Source organism: Empidonax traillii, unplaced genomic scaffold, assembly GCF_003031625.1.
Source record: "Empidonax traillii isolate 1590-97213 ecotype Southwest subspecies unplaced genomic scaffold, ASM303162v1 scaffold42:size1813164, whole genome shotgun sequence".
NCBI lineage: Eukaryota > Metazoa > Chordata > Aves > Passeriformes > Tyrannidae > Empidonax > Empidonax traillii.
The window spans coordinates 1,443,090-1,460,560 of record NW_020955235.1 but is presented as its reverse complement, the minus strand read 5'-3'; the positions used below and the strand labels follow the sequence as shown (position 1 = coordinate 1,460,560).

The 17,471-nt window shown below is 39.3% G+C and overlaps 1 protein-coding gene across 5 annotated transcripts in view; it reads left to right on the top strand.

Moving 5' to 3' along the window:
* RAPGEF4 (Rap guanine nucleotide exchange factor 4) overlaps positions 1 to 17,471 on the top strand; it is a 151,412-nt gene that overhangs the window by 89,606 nt on the left and 44,335 nt on the right. For 4 of the 5 annotated variants that reach the window (XM_027878494.1, XM_027878492.1, XM_027878497.1 and 1 more), the window contains 5 exons: positions 6,615 to 6,668; positions 6,964 to 7,070; positions 8,295 to 8,416; positions 9,680 to 9,863; positions 15,879 to 15,963. In XM_027878494.1, the coding sequence (XP_027734295.1) occupies positions 6,615 to 6,668; positions 6,964 to 7,070; positions 8,295 to 8,416; positions 9,680 to 9,863; positions 15,879 to 15,963 (552 nt within the window). The remainder of the gene's footprint in view (positions 1 to 6,614; positions 6,669 to 6,963; positions 7,071 to 8,294; positions 8,417 to 9,679; positions 9,864 to 15,878; positions 15,964 to 17,471) is intronic. The other variant, XM_027878495.1, reaches the window with a different exon arrangement.

Below are 17,471 nucleotides of genomic sequence, written 5' to 3'. Positions count from 1 at the left end.
CTGGAAATATGACCAATAGTGTTAACTTTAGGATACTCTATCCAAGACTGCTTTCCACCTGAAAATGCACTCCAACTATATCTGCACTCCAGCTATGATACTGTATGCTCAGCTTTATCCCTGCTATATGGTTATTCTGTAGTGCTGGAAATACTGGCTTGTATTGGAAAAAGAGCCATCTCTACAAAGGCTCCGCTTCTTTGGAATTCTTATCCATGTGTTTGGTCTGAAGTAGCTCAGATAGATGACATTACAAAAACTTGGAGAAAGAATAGTAGGAGTAGAAGGGACGGTGTTGCATGGGAGGGCTGTGGGGACTTTGGCTAACTGTCAGCTGTATCTTACTGACTGGCTATATTTTTGCCAAAATCGTTGGAATGGTTATATGGTATATTTTATTTCATCTCCTGTGAACCAGGGAGGGCACTGGAAGCCTATTGGGAGATGTATACAAGGATATTCAAACATGTCAGTCAAAATATCAGTCATCAGGAATCATTTGGAACCAGTAAAAGCTAAAGATGCTCTGCTTCCTGAAATACACCTAAGAGACTCAAATGGCATGGGCCTGACTCAAAACTCATTGAGTCAGTTAGGGGCTTCCCACTGATTCCAGGGGGATTTGGACTCTAAATCACCAAGAGCGGTAAATACTGAGTATGTAAAACAAACAGACCTCTCAGTGATGTGACTGTTGCTGCTGTCACCTTTTGACTTTGTGTGGCTTTTGTCCTTTGTTTCTTCTGGATCCCCTGCCAGCCAGCAGGAAAACAGATGTCATTTGCAATTCTTTTCAATGTCCCAAATGAAAATTTGTGCACAGGTTTATCTGATCACCCTGATAACCCCACATGTGATGGTCAACTCCAATCAATACTGAAACTTGTTCTCTGTTCAGAGATGAGCTACACTGAGGTAATGAGAAAAACAGGATTCATTGGCTTTTGTTTTATTTCATCTTAGTTCTATGCAATACATATTTTCTACATTAGTATTTCAGAGTAGTAAATTAGGTCCCCTCAATCTTTTCATTTTGTAGATCCAAACTGCTGTAGATCTAAAGCATTCATTCATATGTAAAGGCTCAGAAACATCCCTTTGCTATTTAACAAGAGGAATAGAAAAATCTATAAGAGATGTTCTTGGATTTTATTTAGCAGATTCAAATAACTTGACAAATACAGAGCTCATGTTAGGTCTCTATTATTGTACTCATTATGTTATTTATTTGTTTGCACATGGCTTGCTCAGTGATGTAAGAAAAATAAGGGCGGGCCTTGCCCTGTAGTTAGAAATCTAAGGCCTATTTCTCCAGAGATTAGGTGTGTGCATAAAATTATACACATGAATAGTCCTCTTTAAGTCTGTGGTATTGCTCTCATGCATAAATATTTGAATCTTGAAAGGAATAGAGGCTAAAATTATTACTTTCTCTGCTTCACCCCAATTTAAATAGGGAGTTTTGTGATTGGCTTTGTGAAGACTTTGTTTGAATGGCCCAAATGTGAATCCATAAATGTACAGATGGGGAGTTTGTCAGTGTTAATGCTGAAAGCCTTTTTATCACAGTTTCTCATAATAATTTTCTGCTTTTCCCTACCAACACCTGCAGCTTTTCCTTCTCCACCATCCAGACCCATATGACCTCCTTCCCTACAGGGAGGATCAGCAGGTCATAGTAAACTGTTTGAGTGTGCACTAGTTGGAAAAAGGCATGGAGTAGCTAAAGCTCAAGATGATATTGCTGTGTTGCTTTATCTCATACTGAAGGAAAGCTAAGAGCAGGAAAGCTAAGAGCAGGTACACTGGTCACTTCTGTGGCCAGGAGATGAGTAATAATTTGTAAACTATTCTGATTGGCTTTCTTATATGAGCTCTCTGCATGATAAGTTTTCCCTTATTTGGAGCTCTGTGACACATGTATGTACTTTAGTCACAATAATTCTTCAAAGGTACCAGGATGTTTTGTGACACTCTGTGCACTCTCTGCTGTTTTATAGGAAGAGTTAGTTATTTTTTTATTAAGTGCTTTCTAAGCATCCCTTAATGGGAGATCCAAGATTGTAAAAACTCACAAAACATCTCTTGGTCTTCAGCCAAGCTGTGACAATTATCCTCAGATACTGTCCCTTGCAGAATCCATATCTATCCTGACAGGAAGTTGTTGCTGGGACACTGTATCTCCTGTTAACTAATTGATGTTGCAGTTCTCTGCCTTTCAAGCATGACTTGCCTTTCTATAGTAAACTCAGTCCAAGCCCTGTGTTTCCATTTGTAGCGTTCCAGCTCATCACTAGTGCAGCCAGAGTTCACTCCAGCGGTTTTGAAAGGCTGTAACTTTGGGGGACTCTTTTCTGGGCAAGTCTTTTGGATGGTGATGGTGCTGTTCCTCAGGAGCAGTGACTGCCTTGCTCTCTGGTGTCCGGGCTCACTGCTCTGGGAGCTCTGTTACTGATTGCCTCTTTAAGCACCACCCCGTGCTTGAACTTATTTTAGACCTGTTAAGGTGTCCTCAAAAATTGCACGGTACCATGTCATGAGGCTAAAAGCTACTTCAGGAAAGCATCCAGTCCATCCCCGAGCCATAGGGTTACTCCTGACAGATTCCTTGTGTATCTTCCCAAGCCTCTGAAGACGGAGGAACCAGACCTTCCTGGCAATGTGTGCCAGTATTCACTGTCCACACTGCTAGAAAAGCTTCACTGATGCCTAAACTGAATCTTTTTTACAGCAATTTAAATTATTTCCTGATCTCTGCACAATGGACTAGATCTTTTCAAAGGCCTTTTAAATCTGAAGACTTTATCGCATTTCTACTCAGACTTGTCATTTCCTTAGCTGAACAACTTTGATTATTTATGTTGTGCTTTCTGATTATTCTTGATGCTTTCCGCTAAAATCTGTCCAGCTGGTTTAGATGCTTTTGAAGTAAAGTGGGCAAATGAGACACAGTGCTTTAGTTTAGATCTTATCTAGGCTGACTAAAGCAGAACAGCATTATGTATCTAATGTATTGCTACATCCCGTTGCTGCTTTCACACAAGTATGGCATTGATTATTCAGTTGTCTTTAATATTTGAATATTTAAAATATTATAAACCTTATTTATTTTTCTGTGGAACTGCACTAAGACACTTGTTCCCTATCCTGTCTTTGTATAGCTGATTCTGCCTGCTTCAGAAAGGTAGTCAGCACTGTGGTACATAAAAGCATCATTTTTTTAATGCCAATGTTACAACTGTTTCAAATTGTAAACTTATTCTGCAGTGTACTCCCATTCTGAAGTCTCCTGCAAAATCAGTAAGTGTACATTCTGCTTCATACCATGTTAATATTTAATATTATCAGATGTGATATATTCCTGAGAATGCTTCTTGGAACAGACCTCTGGTATGACTGGCAGTTTGACTTTGCTTCACTAATAATAATTCCTTTCAAAATACACTTTTCCAACTGGTTTTGCACCTATTTTGTAAGAATTTAATCTGCCTGTTGCAGAGGAGAATATCTGATGAGACAGTGTCAAAGTCTTACTAAAGGATTGAAAATCTACTGTTTCTTCTCTAATCTATCAGTGTTGCTACCCAGTCATGGAAAGAAATTAGATCAGTGTGGCATGATTTGTTCTTGGTTAATATATGTCACGTGTGACTCATCTCCCTGTTCTTTTCCAGGTGCTTACAAATGGACTTTTTCTAGGAAGACACATTAAGCTGACATGTCTATATTTTTTCAGCTCCTCCTTTTCCCATATTTTTGTCTTCTGCTGCCTTCCTTAGTCCCAAGAGTTGTCAGAGGTGGCTGCTGACGGTTCTGAGGTGGCTGCTGACAGTTCCAAGATGGTTGCAGCCCTCTTATAAGTTTCTTCAAGCTCTTCAAGTTTCCTGCATGAAATTCTACAAACACAGCCAATCTGAAAATAACTAATTTATGTAATGTTTTCTTAAACTTTTTTTTTCCCCCAGGCTGAGATTTTATTCTTGTCACTCTACTACTTAGGAGATTAGCCATCTGTCTGCCACTGATCTTTCTAATGAGCACTGATAAAAAATAAATCACCTGTTTCTGGCCTTCTTGAACTGTCTGTCAATAGATTTCCCTCTTTTGTACAGTAGCTCAACACTTTTTATTTTCTTTGTTTTACTATAATGTATTTGTGAAACTTTTTTTATCTCTTGACATTTCTTGGCAGATCTGTCTCATTTTATACCTTTGCTTTTCTAATTCTGTCCTTTGTTATTCAATGTGCGTTTTATACTTGCCTTCTGTAGACCCCCTGCTTTCTCCTTTCTGTACATTTCCTTCTCGTGTGTCAGTGAAGAGCTCTTTCTTTAGCTGAATCTTTACTACACCTCCTAGTTAGTTCTGTGCTAGTATATATTGTATGTTTGATTGGTACTGTTTAAGTTACTACCAGCTCTCATTAACTCCTTTTACCTTACACTTGGTCCCTCATGACCCACTCCAGGAATTTAGCTATTAGTATTTTTTGGAAACTTTTCTTCCTAGTCCATTGTTTGTACTTTGATGTTCTTTCTTCCTTCTGTAAAGTTCTGACTCTGGATCATTTCATGATCACCTTCACCCAAGTTATGTTCTGTCTTTGCAGCTGATCCTTCTGTATTGGTCAGGATCAAATGCAGGTGAACAAGCCTTCCTGCTGCTTTCTGCAGATTCTTGTGCTGTGTCTTAGCTTTCACCTTGGGTTTTTTCTGTGCTTTTGAGTTGAATCAGATTTCTTCTAAATGCTGTCTTTTATTCTGTTCTGATTAGGTTGGGAGATTTATTGACAAATCTTCATCCATACTCAATTTTTTCACCTATTACTTTTATGCATTTTTGTTGAAGCTTAATTGAAACTCCAAAGAACAAAAACATGCATTTGTTTTCACTAGTCAGTTGCTGTAAAAATCTCCTATATTTTTCATTTTACACATTTTATCTCTCCTGTAAGTATATTCCTAACTAGAATTAAAATCTGAAAGCTAGATTGAGTATATTGTATCTGTTTGAAATTGTTTTTCAGTGGTTTTGTTTGCATTAGAGGCATCTTTCAAAAGATTCTTGCTATTCTTTGCATGCTTTAACTGCAAATATAGACTGTCTAAAACAGGATTCCCACAGTTCCAGAAACCAAGAAATACTGGGGGATGTGCTACTGTCCTTATGGTTGAACTTAAAGGAGTCTATGAAAAATCATGGACTTATTAATGAGAAAAATCAGGAATCCCATTTTAATTGTATTGATTTGGCTTTTCAGAGACTTTTTAAAGGTATGAGTAGAAACAGAAAATGTTTTGCATTGGTTTCCATGTACAGGCCTCTCTATTAAGGTTATTCATTTCTGTCATGTGCTTCCCTCATTTTCCCCTTCCCAGCTGCCCTGTAGTCTCTTAGTGTATTCTTAGCTCTCAGCACTATTTGATTACTACAAGGACTTTGTCACATCATTAAAATCTTGCAGGAGCTAATGAACAGATGCCCAGCTTAAAGAAACAGATATCTGGCAACCCAGAAGTACATAGCACATGTTTCACCTGACTTCTGCCGGGGTTGTCCTGCCTTTGCTGTACAGGTGTAAGAGAGCTGTGGCTGCCATGGGCCAAAGTGCAAAGCGTTGCTCTTGTGGGAGACCTCTGTGTGGGGTATGATCTGCCCTGTCGGTGAGCCCAGAGCACCAGTCAAATTCGGCCCTCGTGTCGTGTCTTCTGACATTTCTCACTAGAAGTGAATTTGGTTCATGCTCTTAACTACCAGTCCCAGCAAAATGTCTTCCCATCATTCTGAGGTGGCTACTGAAGTTCAGTTTTGTTCTCCTTTTGTCTCCATTTCCACTGTCCTTTAACCTTCTGCTTTCCTTTTTCCTCTGGGTTGTGCCATGTGCTTCCTGTCTCCCCTTTCTTTTCATATGTTTGTTATGTGCCTATTTTCCCATTTCTCTCATCCCCTTCTCTGCTTCTCCCCTGTAGATCCCTGATAGTCTTCCCTTTCCCTCTTCCCTTTGCAGAACCAAGCCCCTTGCTTTGTTCTTTTCTCTTTCCCTCACCAGCCTCTTTGTGAAAGTCCTTACCTGTGTTTCAGAGAGCAGCAATAAAAGGATTGCCAGCTCAGCCTGGTGATAGTTTAGAAAACACAGATAGTGGAAGCAGAGCTTTATCTCCATTCCTATTTCTTGTGCTCTGCTGTGAGGAAGAAGAGAGCTGAATAGAAAAAGGTGCTGAAGGAGGAGAGAGTTTCGGTGGTGGGGGGCTGGATGGCAGAGCAGATGCTTGTGGAGCAATGCTGTTGCGCCCACTGCAGGTGGAGAGCAGGAGGAAGAGCTAGCTGTGCCTGCATAGGCTCAGATCTGGTGTGACATTTGGCCATTGCACAGTTCATTGGTACTTCAGAAAGTTAAGTTATCCATCTTCACCTGTCATATTACCGTCTTTAGGCAAGTTTTGTCTTTAGGATGTCTTCAGAGAGCTTTTTCTATTCGTGTCTCCTGGGCAGAGCTTGGTCCTACATGTCATTCTCTGTTATTACAGCTTTTTTGTTCATTTTTTCACTTTAGCCTTTATTTTATTTTACTGGTCAACCTTTAAAAAACTATTTAATTTCATTTTATTTTTCAGACACCTCTTATTGAACCTCACATCCCACATCGTCCTACTAAAACCATTACACAGGTAATAGGATACACATGTGCTGTAGAGCCAGGCCATTAGAAAAATGGAAATAATTATTTCCAACAGTGTGATAGGAATCAACTGAAGTGATGCTTTCTGCTAGATGTGATAAGTATGTCAGACTTAAAATCCCAAATGTATACAACACTGCTCTGCAAAAGTAAGCATCTGTGCAAGGACTTTTAATTCAGGGAAAAGAGAACTTGTGTTTTGTTTTGCAGAAGGCAGCACAGAGATTCCAGAAAGTTTAAAATCTGTGTGGCTTTATCCTTTTTTTTTCTCCATGATCACCAAGGTTCCTTCAGAAAAGATCCTCAGAGCTGGAAAGATTTTGCGGAACACAATTCTGTCCCGAGCCCCTCACATGATAAGAGATCGTAAATACCATCTGAAGACTTACAGGTGTGTGAGCTGATTGTAGAGAGGTCTCTGAATTTCTGTGCCTGCCATCCTCTGATTTGTGATTTATGCCTTATCATACTTGCAGGTCTCAAGAGGTCTGAAATTATTTTGTGATGCTATTTGAGTCTGGATGTTATGCAGCCTTTAATGGGCCTGGCAAATCCTTTCTGAAGTAATTTGACTGGAAATTGAGTCCATGATTGTGAACAGAGTATTCACATACAAAAACTCTTCCAAAGTTCATAGCATAGTTAGCTGGAATATTCTGTGTAATGCCAAGTTAAAATGTAGATTCTGTTCTCTTCATCTATCAGTAAGAGATAATAGAAAAGCTCATTAATATATTGTGTTATTGTAGTGATTGCTACAGCAGTGTTGCTCGTTGTGGAGTTCTGAAAATTCACCTGGTGAGAACATTCCGTATGTAGATTTTCTGCTCTATTTATTTTTTTTTCAGTGTGTTGCCAGGATTTCTTATCTTCCTGCTGGTGGCAGCACAGTCTTGCAGAAGTGGGATGATAATGGCACTTCTAGAGTAGAAATCTGACTGCAAGATGTCAGGATCTATCTACTGTTGGCTTAAGAAACAGTCAATTTGTTTTAGTGTCCAACGTTTAAATCAAATACCTAATGCATTATTCAGAGTATATTTAAGTAAAAATTGGTTTAAAATCTCTGGGTGTATCTTTTTCTAAATAGTAAATCAATATGTTGCTGATCTGCTTTTGAAATAAGTGCATTGATTTTCCATATTTCAGTATTTAATATGCAGAGGTATTTGGAGCTTGTGAGTTGATCTGAGAATATATCAAATATAACGCTGTTGATTGTTCTAGAAGAACAAAAGAGCCTGTGTGATAAATGAACACCAATGCTGGTCCAAATAACTGCACAACTTTCTCTTATACATAACTGGGAAAACTCTTACTGTTCTGCTGAGCCAGGGAGTGTTATGACAAAGAATTTTACTAAGTGACCATGTGGCTTTTTGGGGTTTTTTCCCCTTCTTTGGGTGTTCTCCAGAACTTGAGGCCTACTGTTGTCTGCCTCTGGGTCAGTCAGGAGATGCAAGGTGACCAGCACCTGGCATGAGAGAGCCTCAGGAACACTGTAGACCTGCAAACCAATTTACCTAAGTTTATACAGCGTTCCTGGCAGTCACTGTGTGCGATCTTGCTCTTGACTGTCTCCCTTTCAATTTCTTTCCATTTATTTGTCCTTCAGGCAATGCTGTGTGGGGACAGAACTAGTTGACTGGATGATGCAGCAAAGTCCTTGTGTCCATTTACGAACCCAGGCTGTTGGCATGTGGCAAGTATTGCTGGAAGAAGGTGTTCTTAACCATGGTAAGATAATCATCATCTTGACTACTGTATGGACAGTGTGTGACATCAGGGCCCCTGTAGTTCTCTTTCATGAAAAAGAAAGGGATCATGAGCCCAAAAGAAATGCTGCAGAGCAGGCTGCTCATTCATAAGTGTAACACAAAGACATTATTATTTGAATTTTGCTACCAGTATACCTTTTAAACTTAGGAGCATATTGAAAAATTGAGCATTTTAAAAGTTAATGTGAGCATTTGTGTTTGCTCGTATCCATAATTCTGGAGTGATTTTCTGTGGTTTTGGAATGGTTCCTAAATTCAACACTCCAGATATTCCAGTGCAGAGATCTGGGATTTTATGTTAGCTTTCTGACTTCATTTTACATTGACTTTCAGTTTCCCTTTGGCAGGATTTACTCGGTAACAGGATATTATAGCCCTCAGAAGGATAACTTTCTAAAACAATATTCATATTTGAAGCTTTGCACATACATTTTTATTAAATTCAGAAGAGCAGCTCTATTACAGTACACTTCCATTTATCCTGTTGTGCTTCCCATATCCCAGTGAGAAATTTCCACACTGAGGAGACAGATTGTTTCCACTGCTCCCTTACCCTAAGGGCTCTAGCTTTAATTCCTGCCAAATATTCCCTTGAACTCCCAGGGGCAAGCTATTGCAAGCTGCATCACAGTATCCAACTCAAAACATCACTCTGACTTGCTTGGAAGACCAAGGGTTTGTCCTTTGCAATATCATAACATTCTTTTAGAATTCTTCTCTTGACAGTCCTTCCATTAAGTTCTTCCACCAGGACACAGGTCTGGGAATTATGGATTATATCTTGATGATATACAATTCTGGTACATCACAAAGACTTTTGAAGCTTTTGCTACCTTTTGTCAGCCTGTCTAAACATGCTAGAGAACACTTCTTAGAAATTGATGATGTAACCATTTCCCCAGTGTGATTTGTTAAATGGATCTAATAAGAAAAAACCCACATGTGCACACACACACACACACGTGTTACGTATATACACCCACTACACACATATATGGAAGCCTTTTGGAAAGTGTTTGTAGCACACAATTTAAAAGTGTACCCTTCAAGCTACATAATTTGGACATATGTGAGAAGTAAAGGTGTTTCATACTCTCACAGTTTCTTTGTAGCTTTCTTTCCCTTCTTAACTAATTTATCTGTGACATGCTGCTACACAGATTTCTACGAGGTTAACTTTGATGAGGAGTGCTTAGTATTTGATTTGTTATGTTGTTTTCAGTGGATCAGGAACACCACTTTCAAGACAAATACTTATTTTATCGATTTTTGGATGATGAACGTGAAGATGCCCCTTTGCCAACTGAGGAGGAGAAAAAGGAGTGTGATGAGGAGCTACAGGACACTATGCTGCTTCTGTCTCAGATTGGGCCAGATGCTCATATGAGGATGATTCTCAGAAAACCGTAAGCAGATTAATGAGTTAATATTATGGGCCTTCCTTGTGACATAGAAACAAGAGAAACATATGTTTCTTCTCAGACATCTTTTGGCCAGTCATGTCACTTCAGTGCCAGTTTCTCTAGCCTCTGAAGTTTTTACATCCATGTTAAGTCGTTTCCAGTCCTCATTAATACTTAAAAGTTGAACTGTGTGTTGAGAATAACCATGAAAGGCCACGAATGCCATCACACTCACTTGGAGGAAAATGCTGCATTATGAGGTTTTTATTTCATTTCTGAGTCTCCCCTACACACTTTGTGTGTAGAAGTGTCATTCAATTAACGAATGTCGCTTTCAGTTATTTTGAGTGAGTGGAGTGGTAGGATGGCAGCACAGCAGGTGCCTTTCAGTTACACTTGTCAGTGGCATCCGTTAATTAGATTCAGCCTTGGTAGACCTTTATTGAATCAAGGTAGGCTGGACTTTGCCTGTTGTAGTTTGCCAGGAAGGTGTGAAATGTGGCTCTGTGAGTTTATTTATCAATTCTTATTGTTATAGAATCAGTTCTTAAAAAAGAAAAAGCTTTCTGTACCTAGGCCACAGAGGATGTCTGCCTAACCTTTTGATAGCTACCAGATCGTGTCCTCTCACTCCTTGGTTGGCTAACCATCCTTTCAGCAGTGCACTCTGGTCACATGGAAAACTGTGTCAAAGGCCTTTTTTATAGGCAGCTTTATAGTAACTTCAACCAGTACAAGCTCTGTTTGACCCTCCATTGAAGACAACCTCTTCATTAAGCAGGTAGTGTTTAGTGGCCAGTGAATATTTTCTGTGGCCACTAAACATATTTTCCTGCTAATTAAGCACACTGAGAATAAGGAATTACTTAATCTCACCTTCACTGAAGATTTACTTGTAAGGTTCAGTTCAAGACAGGTAAGCACACAAAGCTAGATCCTGCTCCTTTGAGGCCATTGACAAAGTTTGTCTTTGCTATGGGATAGGATTGGGCCCTGCCTACAGTGTGAGAACATTTTTCATAGTAAAAATGTTTTGAATCACTTAACACAAGTGTTTGATCCTGCTCTGTTTCCATCTGTATCCTTTCCCTGCTCCATTCTTGTCCTTGTGTTATGTTTAGATTGTTAAGCTCATTTAGACAGCACTTTTCCAAAAACTTACTAAAAGCACTGAATTTCAAAAAGCACCGTCAGACTCTTGTGTTTATGAAAAAAGGTAATTCTGCCATGGAGCAATAGTTTTCGCTTTCCTCTGTTTGTTAGAGGTCTGGTCAGCACAAACAAAGGGGCAGTCGCTCCTTGTCATACAAAACACACAGACAAACCCGACTGGGAACATGGTGCTTCCACGTACCCTTATGGTGTTGTGAAATTGAGGTCTTCTCTCCTCACAGACATCCCCTGAGCAGATACCTGCCATTAGGAGGCTGAGCAGTGCTACGTGTGCTCTGACCCTGCTGCTCTGCACTATCTCCTTTGCCTCAGGCTGACTGAGCAGGTTGCTCTTGGAGAATTTCTCCTTAGCTTATCATGGTTTTTGGCTGCCTACTAGATTTGCTTTCCGTTATGACTTTCAGAAGAGCAAGTGTAAGTTTACCCTTGCAGGGTCAGTGTTGATTATCATCTGGACTCCTTGCAGAGAGCTGAAGGGCTGGAAAGATGCTCTGGAAAGTATTGCTCTTCTCTCTGTGTCGTCACTTGCACAGCATCACCTGGGAGAGTATTAACAGGAGATTTTTCATGGAGTATAGTGAGGGGAAAGAGGTTTTCTCAAGACTGACATTATCTGGCATCTTTCCCTGTCCCTGAAAGTGCTTATTTTTGCTGCCCTTTGTTCGTGGAAGTAAGCTTGTACTGCCAGGCACCATATTAACTACTGTTCTAGTATTCAGTTTACATATGTTATGATTTTGTTAGTTGAAAATCCACTCTGGGCTGAGCTGCAGCAAAGCTGTTAAAATCTCCATGAATCCTCAGAGTGCTGCTAGTTTTGACTTGCCGCTGCTGCAGCTGCCAAGAGTTCAAAGGAATTGTCAGGGCTGCAGAAATGCTGGCTGTAGCTGACCTGAGCAGGACCCACCATTTTCAAACCAACACAGCTGCATTTTGTAAGAGTAACCATTTCCAGAGAGGTTGCAGAACTCAGATAATTACCCTGAAAGAAATAAGACAATATTCTTTGATGAGAAGATTACTTTGAGAATTTGATTGTATAATGAAGCTGTTGCTTTGAAAGGTACTTTCTATTGTTCGAAATCTGAAAATCTCTAGCAAAAAGTGTCACTTGTTTTGACAGCCGACTTAAAAAATTCTCTGTTTATTACATTAACTGCAGCATTTTAACTGTCAAACTGTGAAAGAATGTTCTATAGTTTAAAAAACAGAATAGAGCTCAGGGAAATTTTTGGCAGGCTCTTGTTGCTATTGGGTTTTTTTTCCCTTTGGAAACACATATACTGAATGTGAAAATAGCTTTTTTTGAAGTAGCAAACACAGCTCTCTGCTCCTTATAATGGCTGGAGCACAGGTGCAGACCTTGCACAAGCCCCTGGAAAAATTATTGTGGAATTAACACAACTCTTTGTTACAAGTGTTTCCACCCTTCAGTAAGAAAACACATCCTGATGGTAAGCTCTAATTAGATATTATGCTATAATACAAAGCTAAACACAATAATAACAGGAGTCTTTAAAGGAAGAATGATATTCATCAGACAACAGTATTTAACTCGGATGATGTTATGGATTATATTCTTTTTTAATGCCCTAGCCTACAGTAAGTTAGCAGTGTGACTGAAATAATAAATGTGTGTTATATATCCTTGGTGACTTCACTCAGCACATTTTTTTCTCAGTACAGAGTGTTTAATTCTACATGTGATCAGTAATCAAATTTTAGTGCCACTTGCCGAAGTAAATGCAATGGGATGCTAGAGAGAGGAAGCGAAAACAAATTTAAACATGTTAAACATGACAAAATACATATATAACAATTTAGTTAGTGCTAAGAATATATATTCTTAAGCAAGATACATTTATTCTCTGGTTCTTACAATTTTTTGTTCTGATGTTCCAACACAATAGATTTCTCCATAAAGACAGTATTAATTTCCATAATCCTTGGAGTTTCTCACCAATGAAATTTCATAAACCAAGTTTTGTTCCTAGGACAGGAAATACAGATTATCAGTTCACTGGTGGTTATGGGTATTATGTGTGGTAAATGGTATTTATGGAGTTAATCAAGGCACACTGATTCAAAGACAAAGATTACATAATAAACTTCCATGCTAGAGTAAGTCAACATGCATTCACTTTCACATACAAGTAGCGGATAAAATTATTCATATCTCCTATTTATTCTTTATGGTAGTTGAAAACAAAATTTATACTCTGGAAAAGATGCTTATTTGATGCTCAGTCACAATGTTACACGGTCTCTGATCTTTTCCTGTGTTCTTATTATCCAAGAATTTTCCAGTTAGCTGTATAATAAAAATAGTCAATGATATTGCATGTACATGCACGGCTTATCAATGGCAAAGTTCTGTATTATTGTCTCTACTCACAGAGAAGCTCAATGTCTCTGACCTTGATAAATTCTCCAAACATTGAGCAGTTTTTATTGATCACTTAATATCACCTGAGTTCTGTCTATTAATGTATACCCTCGTTCCCTACCTATTCCATTTATTATCCTCTCTGTAACCAGCTAGTGCTGTTAGAATGTGTCCCCTGCAGAAACTAGGTCTTTACACAGCAGGATCCTACAAATCAACATCAGTGGGTCACCACACAGGTTTTAAAGACACAGTGATGTCTAATATCTCTCCACGTGACATCTGCAGCAGCAGAAGTAAAGACTAGGTACTGATCTCCACTACAGATTGTCAGTCCTCCCAATGTGCTAACACAGGAGGCAAATGGACATACTGAAAGAAGAGTGTACCCTTTTCTTTTGATAGAGATCTGATGTAGTTAGACATCATCCTTTTATGTTTTAATTTCAAGTAGAAGTTTTTTGATTTTTTACACTGTTTTCTGTTTTCCAAGACATGCTGGTTTTACAAACGTGTAATAAAATTAAGGTTGTTACTTCCCTATTATTTTTCAAAATCCTTACATTTTGTTTCTTAAATCTCCAGTGAAAGGTAGCTTGTTCTGCCTTAGTTTTATGCTGTACTTAATTAAGCTGCTCCTTGAAATTATAAGGCTAACACTAGGAGTGTCAGCCTTATAATTTGAAGCCAGAATTAGAAATAGCAAAGAGTATTTTGAATCACTAGAGGGCATAGCAGTACCAAAGCAGTTTCTGTTTTTCCATTAAAAGTTTACTCCAATCAGTACGAGAAAAGAGTAATTTTATCCAAAACATTTTTTGTCTAAATTGATCTTTAATCTGGGTAATAATACATGCATGTCGTTGGTAAGTGAAGAACAGATAAAAAATATAGCTTGCTTAGCAGAGGTGTCAGTTGTCCTTGTGTTTTCTATGACTTCTTCAGTACTTCTTTCATCCAAAAGAAGTCTTTATCAAGATTCTTTTGTAAAAAGATGCAATATAACTCCAGAGTGACATGGCCTGTACCTCACACATGATGCAGACAGACTGTTGAACCCGGCAGTGATTAGGCAGAAAACCTGTAGAGCATAATATTTCTTCATGTGGCTTTCCTGATCCTCTAGATGAGAGTCTCCTGTAATACTGACATTTTAGGAAGAAAACTTCTGTCAAGAGGGTTCGTTGTAACCTTTGGTTTAGGGCTGTCCAGAGATTCAGTTGTGCTGTTTACTCTTTTGACATCCCTCATTGCAGACAGCAGGGTTTGGAACTGTGCCTGTTCTTAATGGCAGAGCATGTAAACCTTCTTCTTTGGAACTCCTGCCCCCGACTGGACTTCCTGTACCCCATTTCCTCATGTCTTCAATTCCTCCTCTCTCCCTTCCTTTGACTAGGTGGCTCTTTTCTTTTGTTCTTGGCCCACTGAATTAATTACCTGTATTCTGTTTTTCACAAATCTAAACCATATTGTTTGAAAGGACTTAGTCCTATAAAAGTTACTTGGGATAATGCTTTAAAGGATTATGTAACTCCAGTGTTCTGTCTGAAATTATATTACAGGAGAATTTGTCTTTTTAGAAAATAAAGTTATATTAGACACTAACTAAAGAGAATCTTGTGAGTGGGAAAAAGATTGGGAATTGCTCACAAGCTCATGCAGTTCCTTCTCTTGGTTACAGACTTCGTTCTCTTGTTTATTAGATTCTCCAAAGCATGACCAACACACTGCAGTCCCCTCGGTATTTGTGTCCTTCTTAAGCAATCAGAAAATTTTGCAGTGCATAGGCTGCAGAAATGCAACTATTTCAGTCGCAGTGACAGCCTTGTTACTCCTTGTCCTGTAGGAGAATTATTCCTTCATCAGTGCCTGCTCTTTATTAGTGGCAGCTTCTTGTATTTTTCAGTGAGAGAAGCTGAAACTACTGAGTGGTTCCTATTTACCTTTGTGGCTACACAACAGCGCTCAGCATTGACTGTGTAGCCACCGTTTGCTGTACTCCAGGATGCACTGCTGCCTCTCCAATTTGTTCAGCAGAAATCCACACTCCTTTAGAAATCGTCTGTTTGCCACAGCTTGTTAGTGCCACCTGTGAAAAATAGTGCATGTCCCACACTCCGGAGTTCTTTTGTAAGGAACAAATTTTTATGTACTATTTCTGATTTATGTGACCATTTTACATATAGAACACTTGATTTAATCAGGAAAGCTGCCTAATCAGGATCTCTCTAAGGTGGTTGCCATGGCTGCTGCTTGATGTTATTCAGGTAGTGTTCATAGAGCTTCCATCCTTTGTGTGTTTTAGTCCTCTGTCCAGAAACATTACTGACGCTCCATTTAGTGAGGATGTACCCTTCAGCAGACAGTACAGCAGCATTTTGTGTTGTTTTGTCCTTCTCTGAAGCATTTATTTTGGGCATTTATTGCATTTTGCTGTCCTTTTTATCTTCTCTCTATAGGCCTGGCCAGAGAACTGTAGATGACTTAGAATTTATATACGAAGAACTTCTCCACATTAAGGCCTTATCCCATCTTTCTACCACAGTAAGTAATTTTAAAAATTATAACTCATCATGAAAGGAAAGGCTGAATGTTTACTTCTGTTGGTTTTTAGTGTTGGACAGCCTAAAACCATTTCCATTTATACTTTCCACGCAAAGAAGTTATTCCATCTGTGAGAACCACTGTGCAGATTCTCTTTTGGATATCAGATATAATTCTCTTCATGTATTTCTGCACAGCCCCTATCTCATTCACTTGGCACAGGTGCTTCTGTCTGCATCCGTATCTGAGTTTAAATGAAGATGTGTGCAATCTGACTTGACACCCAGGATCGTGGTGCTACTGAATTTTGCAGAATTGATTTCTCATCTGTAAGGAGTCGGCTTGAACCAGTTAGGAAGAGGAATTACATTGTGCAGAAAGGTGCACTGTGCAGTTCTTGCTGGTTTGAGTTTGGTCAATGAGTGAAGGAAAGTTCATCAGATCAGGCACTCTCTCTGTGTGGTCAAGAACAGTGCAGAGAATCACAAATAAATGGAGGAGAGAATGCAGCTTTGTAAGTTCTCACTGTTATTGACACACTGTGTAGGTAACTGAAACAAATAACACTTTTGGTAGCAGCAGCATGGAGATGCTTTCAGAAAAAGGAAGCCAGTAAGAAAGTAGATCTTTGTTTGATAGTAGCTTCTTTGGAAGCACTTGATATTTTCAGTAATTCCCAGTTAACTTGGACAGATGCAGCTAATTATAAGCTGCATTACAGAAAGATAGTACTTCATGCAAATATGTAACACCTAAGCAGCGTTTTTCAAAAAAAAACAGGCATCCAGAGTTTGTATCTGAATTACATAGGTGTTAAGGAAACTTCCCAGTTTGACCATTCATGAGACTCTCTGGCATTCACACTCCCAACACCAGAGACTTTCACTGCTGGGACCAAAGCCCCTTCACAGCCAACAGCTCCAGTGAACCTTACTGGTTTGACCCCAGATTTCCCAGTGGAGTCACAGATATCTCATTCCATAAAGGAATTTATTCACAGTGCAGTTATACAGAAACAGCTTGAGCTGGTGCCCCCCAGCAAAGGGAGTTTTACCCGCTCACAGTCCAAGCCATGTAAGTCTCTCTCTTCCTTCTGTGTCCTCCACTCCTGCTGTGTCTCTCAGTACACATTTACCTGGCTGGCACCACCAGTCTTCGTGACCTTTGCCATGCAAAGGGTAGGCAGTTCACAGCCTCTTGTCTTGGGCTCCCACCAACAGCTCAATCTACATCACTTACTGCAGCTTGCAAACCTGCACCTGATGTGTTCCTCAGCATGGGAACAGCCATCCAAAATCCTTAAGCATCCCTGAGATGTAGGGAAAAAAGTATTTAAAGATTGCTGTAAGATTCAGAAATGACCATTTAAATGTTAAACAAAAGATACTACCCAAGACAGATACTGAGAGGGAGCAGAGAATATTCTCGATACTGCAGATATAACCCAGAACAAAAAAATCTGAAACACTAAATATTTTCAGCTCAGAAGAAATTCAGACCTGAGGTCA